The sequence below is a fragment of the Pantherophis guttatus genome, chromosome 3 (assembly GCF_059756535.1).
Source record: "Pantherophis guttatus breed Tessera chromosome 3, ASM5975653v1, whole genome shotgun sequence".
NCBI classification, from domain to species: Eukaryota; Metazoa; Chordata; class Lepidosauria; order Squamata; family Colubridae; genus Pantherophis; species Pantherophis guttatus.
Genome location: NC_142065.1, coordinates 181115313 through 181132650, shown reverse-complemented (window position 1 = coordinate 181132650; position 17338 = coordinate 181115313). Strand labels below are relative to the sequence as shown.

Here is a 17338-nt window from a genome sequence, read left to right as displayed (position 1 = left end):
TGGGAACAGAAGATACATGGGTTGTGTAACTCAGATGTACTAATTCAGTCACAGAAAATGTGACTATCGTATTTTTCAGAGTATAAAACGCTCCGGACTGTAAGGCGCACCTACCTTTTTTGGTGAGGAAAACAAGAAAAAGAAATCTGCCTCTGTCTCCTAGTAATTTTACCTTGTTGCAACAAACAGCAAATAGCTGCTTTACTTTCATTTTCATTTTCAACATAGCTTGATTAGCACAAGAAAAAAAAAATCTGCTCCCAGCAATTTACCTGCTTGCAGCAAGCAGCAGAGGCCCGCAAAACAGCTGAGAGCAAAACAGCTAAGAGTCAGGCCAATCCAATCAACTTGTGCTAATTAGGCTGTGCTGAAGCTGAAACGAGCTGTTTCTTCTTGCTGCTTGCTGCAAGGAGGTAAACTGCTGGGAGGCAGAGGCCAAAGGGTGGGGGCCAGTGAGTGGGCAGGGCTACATTCAGTGTATAAGATGCACTTAAATTTTAACCCCTTTTAGGGGGGGGAGATGCATTTTATACTCCAGAAAATATGGTAATTAAACTATAAAGCTTTAGATGTACAATGGACGGTTTGCTTAGAAAAGAGAAGTCACCAACATCCCAGATCAATGCCTCTCTGAAAGGGAGGGATTTTTTTCCCCTGGAATCTTTTTTCTACACTCCACAGATAAACAAGATAAATTTTCAAACTTCTTTTGGACAGCATCTCTCCCTACATAAAATACAGTCCTGTTCTGTTCAGTTTTATAATTATCATACTTATGAACAAAATCCTGAATTCCCTTACTTAATCTCTTCCTCACATTCACATTGTATTGAAAAGAATAAAAAGTCCCTCTACTTTCTACCTGTGCTGCATTGAGTGAATAGGACTTTGTAGTTAGCACTAAATATTCCATGAAATCTCCTTCCTAATTTCAGCTCATTTAGATTACCTTGTCAATCACAAATTCTTTTCTGATCTGAAAATAACTCTTCTCAAAGACCACTTCTTAGAAATGTCAGAGATGGGGGTATAGTGAACAGAGTAGAGCATAGGAAAGAATCTAGTCTAATTAAAGCTCATCTGATTTCTTTAGAACCATTACATGGTTTTTCATCTGATTTCAATAAGTTTTAACATTTTTTTGCTTACAGCTATGACAGCCAACTGAAAAATAATCACTGTTTACATTATGCAAAGGAGAAAAAGTTACTTCAAGGCCCATTTCACATTCATATGTTTTCAATATATGTTTATTGAGCATTGATGAAAAACAGTCAGTCTAAAAACATTTGCGGTAACCATTTCATGGCTACTCAAGCCTATATTCATACATTACATCATCGTTCAAACAACTTAACACAATACTATTTGAAACAAAGCTAGTCATGGTGATTTTATACAATTAGGCATACAAAAATAATTCTACATTTAGAAAATAAATCATTTTTCAATAAATTACAATATACTCTTTTTTAAAAGGTTTGTGTAAAATAGGTAATAATACAAAAGAGTTCTAAAAGAACAAGTTTTTCATTTCTGAATTGTGAAAAACGTTTTGGCATCCTAAAAAAATCACTGAATTTCAGATGTCTTTATAGTGGTCATTGACCAGGATCTCACATCATGTAAAAGTGTGTGTGTGTGCATGTGCGTGCGTGTGTGCGTGTAAAAAACAATCAAAGCCACTGTCCTGGATAAAACCCGGAACATCCATGAGTACATCAGTAAGATAGCACCCAAAGATGAGCTGCTAAAAGAATGCCTGGGGTAGCAGCAGACATGGAAGAAAGATCAAGTAGAGGAAGCCCCATGGCAAATCAAGACTCTGCATGGGATGTACCATCAACAAGTATCTGAGGTGGCAGTCACCAGAAAATCCTACCAGTGGCTGGAAAGGGCTGGACTAAAGTACAGCACTGAGGCGGTGATCTTAGAAGCATGAGAGCAATCACTAAGCACCAGATCCCTACAAGCCATGTCTACCACACTAGATAGGACTCAAGGTGCAGACTGTACAGAGAGAACCCAGAAACAGTTCAACACATATTGGCAGGGTATAAGTGGCAGGCAGGAAAAGCATATACTGAGCAGCACAACCACGTAGGTGACATTATGTACTGGAGCTTCTGCGTAGTGTATGGACTAGACTTTCCTAAGTCCAGATGGGAGATTCCACAGAAGATTGTGGACAGTAAGAAAGCTAAGACCCTATGGTATTTCCAGATCCAGACAGATGGGTAGGTACCCGCCAGTCAGCTAGACATTGTGGTAGTAAACAAGGACCGGAAAACAGCAGTGGTGATGGATGTAACAGTGCCAAGTGACACTAGCATCAAGAAGGAGTACGAGAAGATGGAGAAGTGCCAGGACCCAAAGGAGTGAGAGGATGTGAAAAGTAAAATCCAAAGTAGTCCTGATGGTGGTAGGAGCACTCAGGGCTATGATTTTTAAGATGGGACAATGGTTCCAACAGATCCAAGGAACAACAACAGAGTTCTCTGTGCAGAAGAGTGCAGTGTTAGAAACAGCTAAGATATTGTGCAGAACCCTCATACTTTCAAGCCTCTGGTAGAGGACCTAAAATTGAGGAAGATGTATATTAGCCATTAGGATCAGAAGGCATTTAAAACAATCAATCCCTGATAGGTGTTGGCTGGGCTTGGAAATCAAATTTGATGAGTTCAAGTTAGCTTGTAGAATAAGACTACCAGGGAAATTCAATATTTAAGCTTTAAGCTTCCCAGAAAAACACAAGGCAAACAGTTATAAAGGTTTGTTTCCCAACAGCTAAAAGCCTCTGCACATGTACTTAGATTAGCATAGAACAGAATAACAGAGTTGGAAGGGACATTGGATGTCTTCTAGTCCAACCCCCATCTTAGGCAGGAAACCCTACATCATTTCAGACAAATGGTTACTCAATCTCTTCTTTAAAACTTCCAGTGTTGGAGCATTTATAACTTCTGGAGGCAAGTTATTCCACTGATTATTTGTTCTGTCAGGAAATTTCTCCTTAGTTCTAAGTTGCTTCTCTCCTTAATTAGTTTCCACCCATCCGCTAATTAGGAATGAGTGCTCCGTGGATCCATTGGTTAACAAGTACCAGCAGTCACAACCTTTTCTGTAGTAGCACCTCACCCCTGAATTATTATGTTCAAGGGGTTCATTAATGATACATAGAGTCATCATGCCAATCCTTGTAGAAACATTTTGGCAGTCGACCTCTATTCTGCATTCAAGAAAATGAAATAACTGTTTAGATTAATTGTTAAAACTGCTTGCTTTGCTTTTTCATTATCTCTATATTTTATCTAGTAATTTTATTGAAATCAGATTTGCATTCTGCTACACATATTTAATAGTTAAGATGACACGATACAAAGGGACAACATATTAATGCTCTTCAGTGATTATTCAAAGGCATTGCAAAGAAGGCACAGCTTTCAAATATTAACATCCACAAATATCTCAATTCAAGCATTAAGCAAAAATTATAAAAAAAACCAAACAAACAAAAGCAAAGCTCTTTTTATTCTATCTGGATCAAAGTTCTCTACCCTGAGTTTTTCAATGTCAAGATTGTTAATGCAGTGCTTGTAATATAAAAGAACCATTGATCAATATCACAATGTTTTTTGTTTTGGAAGCGAGTGCTGCGAAATAACTGTAACTTGGTTTGGAGATATCTTGTATTCCTGGCCAGAACCTTGTGGAGGTGAAGGTAGTGGAGTTTCAGGAGTTGCTGGAAAAGAATTTGAAAAGAAATTATCAATAATCATATCAAAGCTGTGCTAGTAGTATGGAGTGGGTGTGGGAGCAATAACCAGCATTGGCTGAACTGAATTATAAATAACCACAACTTTTATTTGTTATTTTTCACACATTTTGGTACAGCACTGAAGTAGGATCCAATAATTAAGTAATCTGACTGTTGGCTAATTCCACTAAATCAGCTGCAATAATACTGAAAGAATCAAAGGTCCATCACGGTACCTAAAGTTATCCTGCAATCTGGATGGTTTGCAAATGACAATCACAACAGGACCCTCGAACTTAAAACAGAAATGAAAAGCAGGCAAATTCCTATAAAATAAATTTGTTCAGATTTCTTCTGTGTGTAAGAGAGTGCAAATTTTAGGAACAGATGGGCAATGTGGAAGGGCAGAAAGAAAGTTTTTATCTGTTTATTTTTAACTCAGGTCCTATCATGCTTCATCTTCTAGAATCCTTAACAGATTAGACATGAAAAAATGTAGAGTCGTCCTAAAAATAATATCTATCCCTAATGTCAAGAAACACTCCAGTATATCTTAACTATGTTATGAGGTAATCATAACTGCCCAGCATCTATTGAAACACTATGTTGATATTTGATGATGATGATGATGATGATGATGATGATGATGATGATGATGATGATGATCTTGATGATCTTGATGATATGACCCAAATAATATCAGTGTCAGGCTCTTTGTTGATTCTATTGACTCTAATGATTTGGGACCTAGTCAAGAACCTAAGAGTAACAGAAGTATCACAGTAAAATGTACACTGTTCCAAATAGGATTGTATTTTGCAAAATTAGTAATACCAAGTCCAGTAATCTTAAAATTTCTAAATATATTGTGAATTCTATTGTTTTCCATTAAGAGTTCCAGTTATATTTTGCAGCTGATTATTGTTTTTCATCTAATTATCAACTATCAGCAAGTATTGTGAATCATATTTTCTTTTTATAGCCTTACTGTCTGATATATTATGTCCATATCAATTTGATAATAAAAATGCAACAAAATTTTGAATTTCAAATCCCACAGAATACTAAAATGAAAATGATCACCTGATGAATCCTGAAACTGTATGTGACAACATTATTTTTTTTATAAAACTAGGGGAAAAAAACCAAATCTCATTAAATTTGGACAACAAAACAATAAAAATACAATCATTTAAATCACAATTTGGCAGACTAAAAGGCTGCCATATTGTTATTGTTGAAAGCAATTATGAGTAAAAATTATCTGTTCACAGCAAAATAATGAATTTGGAAGGTGTCTGGGGATGATAACAATTTCAATGACATTTTGACAGAAATAGAGATCTGTTTCTGTATAATTTCTGGACCAACTGGCATTGAAGAAAAAAGATTTCTTTCTTCTATATGACATGAGTATGTGTGGAATTATGGAAAGAAAATTCCTTGAGATTACTGTCAAAAGTAAGAGTAATTAATTAATTAATTAAACAATTATTTAAACAGTAATTCATTATTTAGTAATTAATTAACTAAATACGTTTATAACCAAATGACCCACTGTTAATCAACTTACCTATCTGTTCTGTATGAGCAGAAGCTGTTACTGAACTTATAAGCAGAGTTTGCCCAGTAACTGGATCCTGGGCTAGATGAGGATGAATTGACTGGAGATTAGTAGCATCATTAAATGTACCTGCAACATTGGCATCATATAAGTATCAATGCAAGTGAATGGGTTGTGACTATCCAAAGTATGTTTCTCTAATCAAAAAGAAATTTAGCATCTCATTTACAGGGACAAAGGTAAAGATGAAAATCAGTATATGTTAGCTACAATCTAACAATTAGCTAAACATGAAAGCACAGGTGATCAGTGTTGTTCATGAAAAAGAAGTTCATAAACTTAGAAGTTCTGAGGAATTTTAAGTCTATGTACTGTAATAATAATGAACTTGTTTAAACACAACAAAGATTAGAACCCATCATGTTATTCATGATTCACTGATTCAAACCTTTGGCCAATTCTTTTATAATTTCTCTCAGTATAATAAACATGAGCATACCATATTTTTCAGAGTATAAGATGTACTTTTTTCCAGGGGTGAAATCTAAAATTTTTTGCTACCGGTTCTGTGGGCGTGGCTTAATTAGTGGGCGGGGCTTGGTGGTAAGGTGACTGGGTGGGCGTGGCCAAGTCAATGTCACTTCTTTGCCCTTTTTTAACCTACAAAACACAACACAACACAACTGGCTCACCCACAATGTAAAAGCAGCTGTGCTAGACCCAAAATGGCCCCTGCAACAAGCAGGAACCTCACACAGCCACAAAAAGCCCAAAAAACCAACTTTCACACTTTATACACACAAAATTCCACATACAGCTTTGTGAGACTTTGTGTGTTTGTGTAGTTAGAGTGAAACACTACAGAAACATACTAAATCTCAGAAAGCTGCACAAATATTATTTTATTTTATTTTATTTTTATTTTTATATAAAAGCAGCTAAATTTAAAACTTCCTAAACTTTAAATGGCTAGGTCTAAAAAAAGAACAACTAAAAAAAAACCCAGTTAACTATTTTTTTTAAAGCTCCCAAAGGAGCTTTTTTTCCCAAAGGGGAAAAAAACTTACCCAATAGAACAGGGGTCTCCAACCTTGACAACTTTAAGACTTGTGGACTTCAACTCCCAGAATTCCTCAGCCAGCTTTGCTGGGAGGTGAAATCCACAAGTCTAGGCAGGAAGGCAGGCAGGCAGAAAGAGCTGCTCACTGATTAGCTTGATTGCAGGCAGGGAGATTCAGTTGCTTGCTGATGCATGGATTGCGATCGTCATGCGATCAGCAGTTAAGGTAAGCAAGCTGGAGGCTGGGAGAGGGGAGGGGAGAAAAAAAGAAACTTTTTTTCTTTTACATGGCTCTGGCGATCCAAGGTGAGTTGCCTGATTAGCAGGCAACTCAGCTGGGATGTCAGAGCTTGGCTGGTCAGAGCCATTTAAAAGGAAAAAAAGGCTCTGATGATTGCGGGGCTCAGCTGGGCATGGGGGGCGGGGGCAGGGATTTTTGCTACCGGTTCTCCTAACTGCCCACCGCCATCGCTACCTACTCGCCCGAGCCGGTCCGAACCGGGAGCATTTCACCCCTGCTTTTTTCCTCCTAAAAGAGGCTGAAAATTTGGGGGCATCTTATACTCAGAATGTAGCTTTTTTGAATCTTTTTTTCAGACCTAACAAGGCGCTAGCAAGTGAAGCAATCTATGCTTTGCCTGCTCCCTCCAACTCTCAGCTGTGAAGCTTTTTTTCAACCCTAACAAGGCACTAGCGAGTGAAGTGATCTCTTTGGTTTGCCTGCTTTTGTCTTTGCTTCTCCCCAAGCAGGGGATAAAAACCAGCAAACTAATGTGCTGAAGCTGACCAGACTAAGGACGCTAGCCAGATGAATACTTGGTAGGCAGATTTTTTTTTTCCTATTTTTCTCCCCAAAAACTAAGTTGTGTCTTATACTCCGGTGCGTCTTATACTCCGAAAAATACAGTAATTTAATCAACTTACTCACCTCCAAGCAACATTTCCTGAAGTAAACTGTCAATTTTAATCATACCAAACAGTTTTACAAATTGTATTTGCTCAATCATTTGCCAGGTGATACTCTGGACTGTAGGCAGAAGCAACAGGAGTTCTCCAAAGCGACCTCTGGAGTCATATTGGTGATCATTGATATAATCCTCCAAACTCATTTGAACTTGAAATCTCATGTTCCTGATCTTCATTGGGTTACTCAGTCCCTTTGCATCTTCAAATGGCAGAGAAACATTACATAAATATACAACACATAACTGGAGAACTTAATTGAATCTCAGAATTACTCTCCTGTAATGAGTCTACTGGCTCTAAGAAGATGAGTGAAGAAGTGTTACAAACGGATCACAGAGATCCTTTTACCATGTTATGTTTAACTGGATGGGAGTTCACACATCATGTGAACTTGCTAAGTTAACTAACCTTCACAATTAACCAGATGATGATATTTTAAGCCTTGAACAATCCCAGGCAATTTGAACTAAACTAAATCCTTCCAGTTATCCATGTCATATAAACTGTTTATTAATATACTTAATGGTTCTGAATAAGAAAAAAATAAAGCCTCAAAGAGACTTAGAAAAAAAAGGGGGGGAGAACTACTGAGAACTCGGTTACCTGCTTTTATTTTTATGGGGGGGGGGAATAATTCTCATGAAGAACTGTAAAAAAACAGAAAGAAAGAAGTAGGAAGAAAAGACCTTCCAACCAGCCCTGACAGTTTCATCACAATTTCTTTTCCCTTAATTTTTTAAAAAAGACAGAAAATGGCAGTCTTCCAACCTCCTTTATGGTAAGTGGAAAGGCTGAAAAAAGAGCCACCGCATTAAAGACCCGGTTATCCTTGTCTCTGTACTGGCAACATACAGAATTTGTTGATTAAAAAAGTTAGATTGCATAAACTCAGCAATGTTTATGTTTGGATAGAAATCCTTTCGTCCAAATAGGATAACATGTGATTATAAAGAGCAAAGAAAAACAGCCTTGCACATGCTTAGAAGCACTTTCCTAATTTAAGATTTTTAATATTATTTCTGTCACAGAAAATATTAAGCCATGTTGTTGTGGAAGAAGCTCTGACACTTTCTGGAATGAAGCTGCAGATGATTGAATGAAACAAATAAATGAACATTGAATATGTATGCTGCCTCGAGTTGTTTATAAAAAATAATAAAGGTGAAATATAAATAAATACATACATACATACATACATACATACATACATACATACATACATACATACGATCATCTGTACCTGCCTAGGATACCAGCAGGATGAACACTGAATCTAAAGGATTTATCTTGAACAATCCAGAGCTAGGGGCAAGAAATATGTTACTGACAGAAAATCTGGCAACAGATAAGCTCTCAAGGCCAGCCAAGGGAGGGAACCCTAAGGTCTCACACATAGGCAGTTAAGGGCAAAATGTATGGCCTGCTCTCCATCAGTTTCCAAAGCTGCCTTCTCTTTCTGTTAGTCCTTTCTTTAGCAGTTGGTGACACACCTAAGGCAGGGCTGTCATAAAACCTTTTCATTTCTCAACTGGCACGAGGATTAAAGTTTTACTGAAAACCTAAAATATCCATTATAAATCTGATGTTGTCCAGATAATTCCCAGCCAGCGTGCTGATGTTTCAAAATAAGTTAAAATAAAATCCTGTGAATCCCAATCATATAAAGACCTAGATGACAAACTAGATGACCCATAATATTTCTGTTTATACTTATACTTGTTACATTTGGAAATGAAATTCTGAAATATACCTGGATCAAAAAATACAATTGCCTTTAGGCACGCATATTCATTATCATCAATCTGAATTTCCTGAAATGGTTTAATGAGTTCATCCAGGATCCGGTTTGCTACTCTGCTAATCTCAGTTTCAGAACTGTTGCGATGGATGACAAAATCATTACCTTAAGAAATAAAATCAGGTCAAAATTATTAATGATATCTGTAGCTTAAAACTACAGAGCCAATTACCATTTCCACATCCCAGGACATTTGAATGAATAAATATACCTCAATTTGTTTTTTCCCATATGTTATCTGCCACCAATAATCTGCTTAATTATATAACCATAGAAATATATCATTTCATCTCATAATTATGTACTCATCTAAATATGTGTACTTTTGAAGACAAATCTGGATAAAGTAGATCTATATATAGAACAGCTGAAAGGCAAATACAGTGCAAATTCATGTCCTGTCACAGATTTCCCAAAAGCATTTGTTTGACTGCTCTGAAGAACAAAATCCTACATGTTCCATTTGCCTGTGGTCAATTTCTGGAGGTTGTGATTATATGTTCAAAGCTGAGAATAAGACGTTACCTACTGATGGTAGAAACCTTTTCAACTTTCAGTTAAGTATTGGGGGCAAAGGAGGGGAGCTCCTGTATGAACCAGCAGGGTCTAGCAGGGCCATATGAATATTTTTATCTCCAAGGAAAATGTCCAATAGCAGAGAAAAGGAATAAGTCAAAGGTTATGCAAACCATATGCAATGGATTGGGAAATGAGCCAAAATGTTTTCTTCTGCCAATCATGAGGAGAAATAAATCCCTCATTTCAAGGGTCATGCTTGTGGAAAAGGAAAACAGGTCCAGAAGCAGTATTATTTTGGGTGTTTTTCGCAAAGTAAAATGTCTCTTGGAGTAATTATAACAACAATAATAACAACATCAACTACTTCATCTGCAAAATAAAATTTATAATGTATGGTAGCAATAGTAAACTCTGATTCATTTTTTAAAGTAAAGAGAATTCTTATTTTTATGCAGAAGAAGAGTCCTGCCTCAGGATTTAGTAAAAAACCCTCAACCCTGTTTTGTTATGTACTGTTAATTCTGGATACAGATTAAAACACTCCAAACTGAAGTCCTATGCATACTTTTCAGTAAACATAGTTAGGGTTTTATTGATAAAAAGCCAAAATAAATATAACCTAACCTAAAAGAATGATGTCTTTGTAAACCATAGACCTTTTTGCTGCTCCAAGTAAAAGATGTTCTCCAGCATGTGCTCTTAACAGGGCAACCTTGGATATAAAAAAACAGCAGATAAAACATCAGTACAAAATGTACATAAAATATTAAAACAGAACATTAAAGCAAATCAGAACTGAATTAGGATAATCAGGCTTATAGCAGTTCCTATTATGTTTAAAGTCTTGTTCTTTCCTCCCCCTCAAAAAAAATATTGAAGAAGTGAAGCTTTACTTCAAAAATCTATTTGAAAATTTATCTTTTCTTTTAAAGAATTCATTTTCCTGATTATTTGTTTCCTGAACATTTTTGATACCTAAATATTTCATGAAAATCAGGCAATGACACTGAATTCATATTACCTTAAGCAATACCTTGCTTAATTGTGGATAGGTGATATAATGATAGCTAGATTCATAGAATTTCTTGAAGCCCATAAAATCTTGGATATGCCCCTCAGAGACTTCCAAAACTCATCACAAACAGCCATTTTCTTGCTGTCTAATGTGGCAGGAAGTGCTATGTATTGTGAGGCACCCAGAGTTGCTCTTGATAGAGAGATGGGTGGCATATAAGTTTAATAAATAAATATATTGTGTTTGAATCATTCCTGACTTTTAAAAACAATAGAATATATCCATACTGTACGTTTGCCTATTGAGAAGCAAGCCCTAATCAATTCCACATGATTTATTCATGACTACATGAACATAAGTCTAAATAACCTTGGACCAGAAGAGGAAATTATTAAAAATATTAAATATAGTCACATTAACTTATCTTATAAACAGAAAATAGTTATTTATTTATTTATTTATTTTAAATTGAATTGAAATTTAGTATTTCTCTTTCTTTCTCTCTTTTTTTTTTTTGCTATATGTTGTTTTGCTCTATGCTATCTTCATTTATGGTGTACAAATGTTAATAGCTATGAACAACAGTTGACTAGTGAAAGATAGAACTATAGTTTGTTCACACCAACATGAATTCAACTATTTTTCCCTCTTGGTCTCCTGAGACCTGATGTAGTTATCCCTCCTGAACACACTAGGTTCACACTCCCAATCCTTCCTTGCAAAGGAAATAATCTGGGTTTTTGTCATAGAGTGAAAACAAAATGCCTATTTAACACATGGCTTACAACTATGTATATTTTGTCATACATACATTTTCTTTTTTCTCTGCATGGCAGAGAGAAGGCAAAGGTGGGTCAAAGAGGATGGGAATGAACATGAAAAAATATATTTCTAATTCTCAACATGCTTAAGAATTTTAATTTTCTTTTCAGAATAATTTGACTGTTGGTGATACAGCTGTATTATTTTTAATTACATTTTTTCCAGCACTTTGAAGCTTTCCCAGTTTGAAAATAATCGGAATTCTACATGATGCCTTATTTTGGGGTTTCACTGAAGTGTGGGAAGTCAGTCAATTGACTTCAATTGACTAATGAAAGATAGAACTTTCATATGCAGGTTTTCTACTGAATTATATTCTCAACTGAAAACAAGTTCATCAAATTCTAATCAAAAAGTAAAAAATTCTTTTCCCTGCAATGCAACAGTGGATTTTCCAAAACCATACTTTTTTTTCCAAAAATCATATTTTTCCTTGACTTTATGCTGAAGGCTTGGGTAAATATATTGGCTCCATCCTATGTTGCAGGGAACTTTGGAATCTGATCCTAGCTGACATTACCCTGGGACTGAATCCTACCACACTCCTTTCTCAGATTCCATATCCAGCTCTGCATGAATATAAGCTTAAAGATCCTTAGTTTAATTTTAAAACATAGAATGATATTCTCCCCAAACTGAGAGAAAGCATCTAAAACAGGTCTTTAATTATTTCATACCTGGTCATCCAGCCGTAGTTCACAGAAAGCTGGAATATATTTTGCCCATTCTACAAGAACCAAGAGCTGTTGCTTCATAGATTCACAAATATCACTAATACCCGCAATTTTCTTAACACTGATGTCAGTAGTGCCAACATTTAAACTTGAAAGAGGAATCTGGGTGACACAAAGATTCAAATTGATTAAAGATTCAAAAGGCTATACCAGGCTTGATAATAGTTACCATTTATAAATGTAGATATAAATTAAGTTAAATAAGTTAAAATCTGTATTATTCAGGATTCAGAAATTCTGTTTTATTAACTTCCTATTTCTGAGTATATTCAGAAATTTTATTCAAAACTCATGTATTTATTATTTAATATGCTTCCATTCCATTCTCCATATATTACTTCTTAAATTACTTGTTCATTATTAAACACAATCTTAAAAATAAATTAGAATAATATAAAACATTCATTAAAATAGTTGTAAGTCGAGGATTTACTATAAGGGGAAAGAATGTAAAGAATGTAAAAAAATAGAAAGATGATGAAGGTTGAAAATACAGAAAAAGGTTGAGTAAAATTATATCTACTTTTTGATGAATTTATAAAATCCTCCAATCTACCAATTCTAAAGCACACATAAAAAACAGAAATATAAAATAACATGAAATAAAATAAATACAATTTAAAAATAGTTAACAATTCCATTAATCATTAAAAAAAAAATTACAGGTAGCCCTTGACTTACAACTACTTGTTTAACGATGGTTCAAAATTACCATCACCTCACAAAAACTGCTTAATGGGGTCAAAGATCAGGCCTACATATTAATTCTGTTTCAATAGAGAGTCACCCTTTAGGCTGTTTTTTGAACACAGTGGGGCTCCAAGAGCATCTGTAGCTGCACAGATGATACTGTGGCAAAATGTGCTCCAGATTCCAAAGGGGAAGAGCAGAAATAAGAGACAGCAAAGTTTAGATTGTTTGGTTAGGAGGAAGGAAAAGGGTTAAATCCAGTGGTGAAATCTACTTACCTTCCTTACCGGTTCGGAAGTACACGTGCCCCGCACGTGCACACATGTCACATGTGCGCGCACATCTTCTGTGCATGCGCAAAACCTTCTGTGCATGCGCAAAACCTGCATATACTCAAAATCTTCTGCACATGCCCAGAAGGTAAAAAAACATTACTTCCTGGTTAAAACCAGGAAGTAATGACACTCGGGTGGCGATTGGGTCCGATCTGGGAGCATTTCACCCCTGGTTAAATCAGGTCTTTTCTAGAGGTTGTCAGAGTATATCTTTAATGATGCAAGTAGTTTACTTTAGTTGGGTTAAGATTTCTGACTATAGGTATGGAACAATAAAGGAAATTGCTTAGAAGTATATTTGTGTGTCTTTCTTAATTAGGGAGGCTTGATAGATACCCATCCTGTTCATATGCAGTAAAATAGAAACAACTGTTCAGAAGCAGCTAAAGGATTGTAGTAGAAGAAAAAAAACCTGATGAGTTGGGAGTCAAAGCTAAAGCAATTTCAAGGGAAACAAAATGTTTTAGAAAGAAGACGTGATAAATGTCTGTTGGTTCAGGCACAAAGAAAAAGAGTAAGAAAAAGGAAACATAAATAGAAGTATTTTATCTCCTGCTATATATGAAGATGTGTATGTATTATATAGTAAGGGTTTATATATTATATCACATCATATCATTTTTACGGTAATATAGTTTTCACCAATAGAGCAAAGATATTTAGAATAGATCTTGCAGTCCTTGACCTTCCTCTGACTTCTTCAGGCATATCCAAGTGGTTGGAGAAACATTTCATAAAGACTCCTAACAGATTATACCTGATGGCGATAATGGTATCCTTCTCACCTGAATCATTCAGTTAACTATATTGAATGTGAAAAGTGCATTGAATGATATTACAAAATAAGCCGAATAAAATTAGAATTCTCTTCAGAAAGCCTTCTTGCCTTATTTCGTTATTACAAATGCAAAAAGAATAGATATGGTTATAAATAATGGACTCCGAGAGTATTCAAGAGATTGAGGTGACTCTTTAGGCACAGATGATAGATTACTATACCTGACGAGAAAGCACTTCAGCCTGGGACAGTGTGTTAATAGAAGGAGGAGCACTGCCATCAGAGGTGCTTCGTCTGGTACTTATTCGATCCCGTTCATTTTGAACAGCTGGAGGAAGAGAAGTGGAAGAACAAGAAAACATAAGGTATTCATATTTGGTTGCATGCAAAGAATTGCATTGAATTGTGCTTCAAAGTAGTATTACAAAGTTATATAAATTTAAGGTTGGTCTTATCTATATTTTGCCATGGAGAAGAATGACACTTGTGTTTTAATCATTTATCCTGGCAATTGTAAATTGTTATTGTTCCTAAATTACTAATTTCTACTTAGAGCAAACACTATCTGAACAGGAAGCTGCGTTCTTTTCTTATTTATTTATTTTTTAAAAAAATATATAATAATTCTATCTTCAATTAAACAGTGTGTTGTCTGGATACTAATATATTTGTAAAATGATAATTACAATTTACAGCAATATTCATTACATTAGCATTAATTCTATAATGTTAAAATGATAATATTAAACATATTTACTTCTCTCTCTTAACATATCTTCTTTATTTCACTAATCTTTTTCTTTGATTCCCTGTTTCTAGCTTCCATTTTGTTATCTAACCATTGATAAAATAAGTCTCATGTCACATAATATTCAGTTTGTTCTTTCTCCTTAATTGCAAGCGTTAAATCTATTCATTTCTGCACATTCTAATATTTTCCTGATCACATTCTCATCTGTGGGGATCTCTTCATTTTCCCAATTTTGTGCAAATACAATTCTAGCTGCAATTAATATATGAATAATTAAATATGCATTCTCCTTACTGTGTTTTTGGGTAAAATCCCCAACAAGAATATTTCTGGCTTTAAATCAATATGCTACTTTATCATTTTTTCCAGCCATGTATGTATTTTTGTCCAATATTTGTTTGCTTTTAAGCATGTCCACCACATATGATAGTATGACCCAGGAAGCTGTGTTTTCTGTGTGTGTGTGTGTGTGTGTGCATGTGTGCATGCGTGCATGCAAGCACACTTTAAAAAAAATTGGTTGTGTGTCTGAATATGTGTGCATGCAAAAAAAACTGCAGGGACCTGTCCATATAGTTTTTAGAAGACTAAGAGGCAAACATACACACAGAGAGGCCCGAGGTGACATGCATAGAATCACACAAATGAAAGCTAATTTGTCTTAGTGGCTGATGATTCATAAGACAGGAAAAACATACTCCTCTTAAAAAAAGATTGAAATAAATTGACTAATATGTTGATGAAGAAATGAAAGGCACAGTGATAGTACATTGCAGAATTAACAGTTACTCCCTTTTAATTAATCAGCTGGCTAAAAGATTTGAATGGGAGGGGGGTGATTATTTAAAAAATATTTTAAGGTAATTATGTCATCTCAAAATAGAGATTTCAGAGGAATGTAATTCACAAGGAAGCAAATTACTTGGAAAATATGTTGGGGAAGCAGTCGATCATATCATAGCTTATTTAGAGACATTTAAACTTCCAATACTTGTGCACTAAAATGGATTTATCCTACAATAGGTTTAATATACTCTACCCACACTTTTTCAGGTTGGAAGAAAATAAATTCTTCACCACCCAGTATTTTTTATACCTTCTGTCTCAGTACTTTGAATTCTTGAGAAAAACCAAAGAAACAATTCCTGCACTTAAAAAGCAATTTTTTAAACACACACACACACACAGAGAGAGAGAGAGAGAGAGAGAAATGTTACCAATCCCATAAGGCCCCAGGGGGAACTGAGACACTGCCCAGGATTTGCTTTAATCTGTATTCATGTTTCTGAGGAATACCTGATATTGCCTGTCTGCAAACAGAAATATACTTGTTAGGACATGAGATAATTTAGTTGTAGCACCTAATTATATTCCAATAAAAGATGGAACAGTGGCTCAGCAATTATGATGCTGGGCTTATCAGCTGGAAAGCTGGCAGTCCAGGTTCGAGACACAAGCGCCACGCGACAGAGTGAGTTCCCATCCTCACCCTACCTTCTGCCATCCTACCAGTTTGAAAGCACATAAATGCAAGTAGATAAATAGGTACCACATTGGTGGGAAAATAACAGCGCTCCATCACTTCATGCTGGCCACATGACTGTGGAAATGTCTTCAGACAGCGCTGGCTCAATGGCCTTGAAATGAAGATGAGCTCTACCCCGTATAGTCAGCAACGACTCCTTTATCTTTTTTTTTTTATTCCAATGAAAATTAACCGAGCTCTTTGTTTTCAACATTTACGAGTATTTACTCTAATGGATATTTCTCAGTGTTTTCAATTGAAAATTTTAAAGCTATTTTGGTATGGCTATGATAATGCTGATTCATTCATTTTGGTTCTTGTTTATTATCCAAGTTTAATATTGAAAGCCTGAATCTAAATGGCTTGTGTAAATATTTTTTTATCATAAAACGCCAAGTTATTTGCATGGAAGCATAGACTGAAATATTAAATAGCCAGTAAACATTCTTTTTCTGTCTTCTATAACATTTAACAAGTCTAGCCCTGTGGTTTTATAGGTCATCAAACTGATAGGAAAGTTTAAGAATTCTGGCCCTTACATAATCAATATAGAACTGTTGGATACAAGCAAAAGAGGGCTAGTTCACCTTTAATAATGGCAAAGATGACAAAATTTCCTGTGATGACAAATTGTACTTGCTGAAATATATCTTCTATGTGACTACTAGAGATGCATGAACAATATATCTGTATTTCTAGAGTATTCTACCTCATGTGTGCATGCATAGACACCAGGGGTGGGTTCTAAAATTTTTTACTACCGGTTCTGTGGGTGTGGCTTATTTTGTGGATGTGGCTTGATGGTCATGTGACAATTATTTAGGATTTAGCAGAGGTACTGATCTACCAGGCTTTTAACTGCTTGCAGAGCCTTACCGATCTATCCATTTATTTTTGTAGGCACTGGTCTACCCAATTATTTTTGCAGGCACTGATCTACTCATGTATTTTTGCAGGCACTGGTCTAACCATGTATTTTTGCAGGCACTGATCTACTCATGTATTTTTGCAGGCACTGGTCTAC

General features: G+C 35.5%; 1 protein-coding gene across 1 annotated transcript in view; it reads right to left on the bottom strand.

The window, feature by feature from the left end:
- Positions 1 to 1236: 1236 nt before the first annotated feature.
- Positions 1237 to 17338, bottom strand: part of HNF4G (hepatocyte nuclear factor 4 gamma) — a 72113-nt gene continuing 56011 nt past the window's right edge. The window contains exons 4-10 of the mRNA XM_034429993.3: positions 14260 to 14366; positions 12179 to 12337; positions 10289 to 10376; positions 9098 to 9250; positions 7310 to 7546; positions 5331 to 5450; positions 1237 to 3742 (exon numbers count right to left, since the gene is read on the bottom strand). Coding sequence (XP_034285884.1) covers positions 3624 to 3742; positions 5331 to 5450; positions 7310 to 7546; positions 9098 to 9250; positions 10289 to 10376; positions 12179 to 12337; positions 14260 to 14366 — 983 coding nt within the window. The 3' untranslated portion in view covers positions 1237 to 3623. The remainder of the gene's footprint in view (positions 3743 to 5330; positions 5451 to 7309; positions 7547 to 9097; positions 9251 to 10288; positions 10377 to 12178; positions 12338 to 14259; positions 14367 to 17338) is intronic.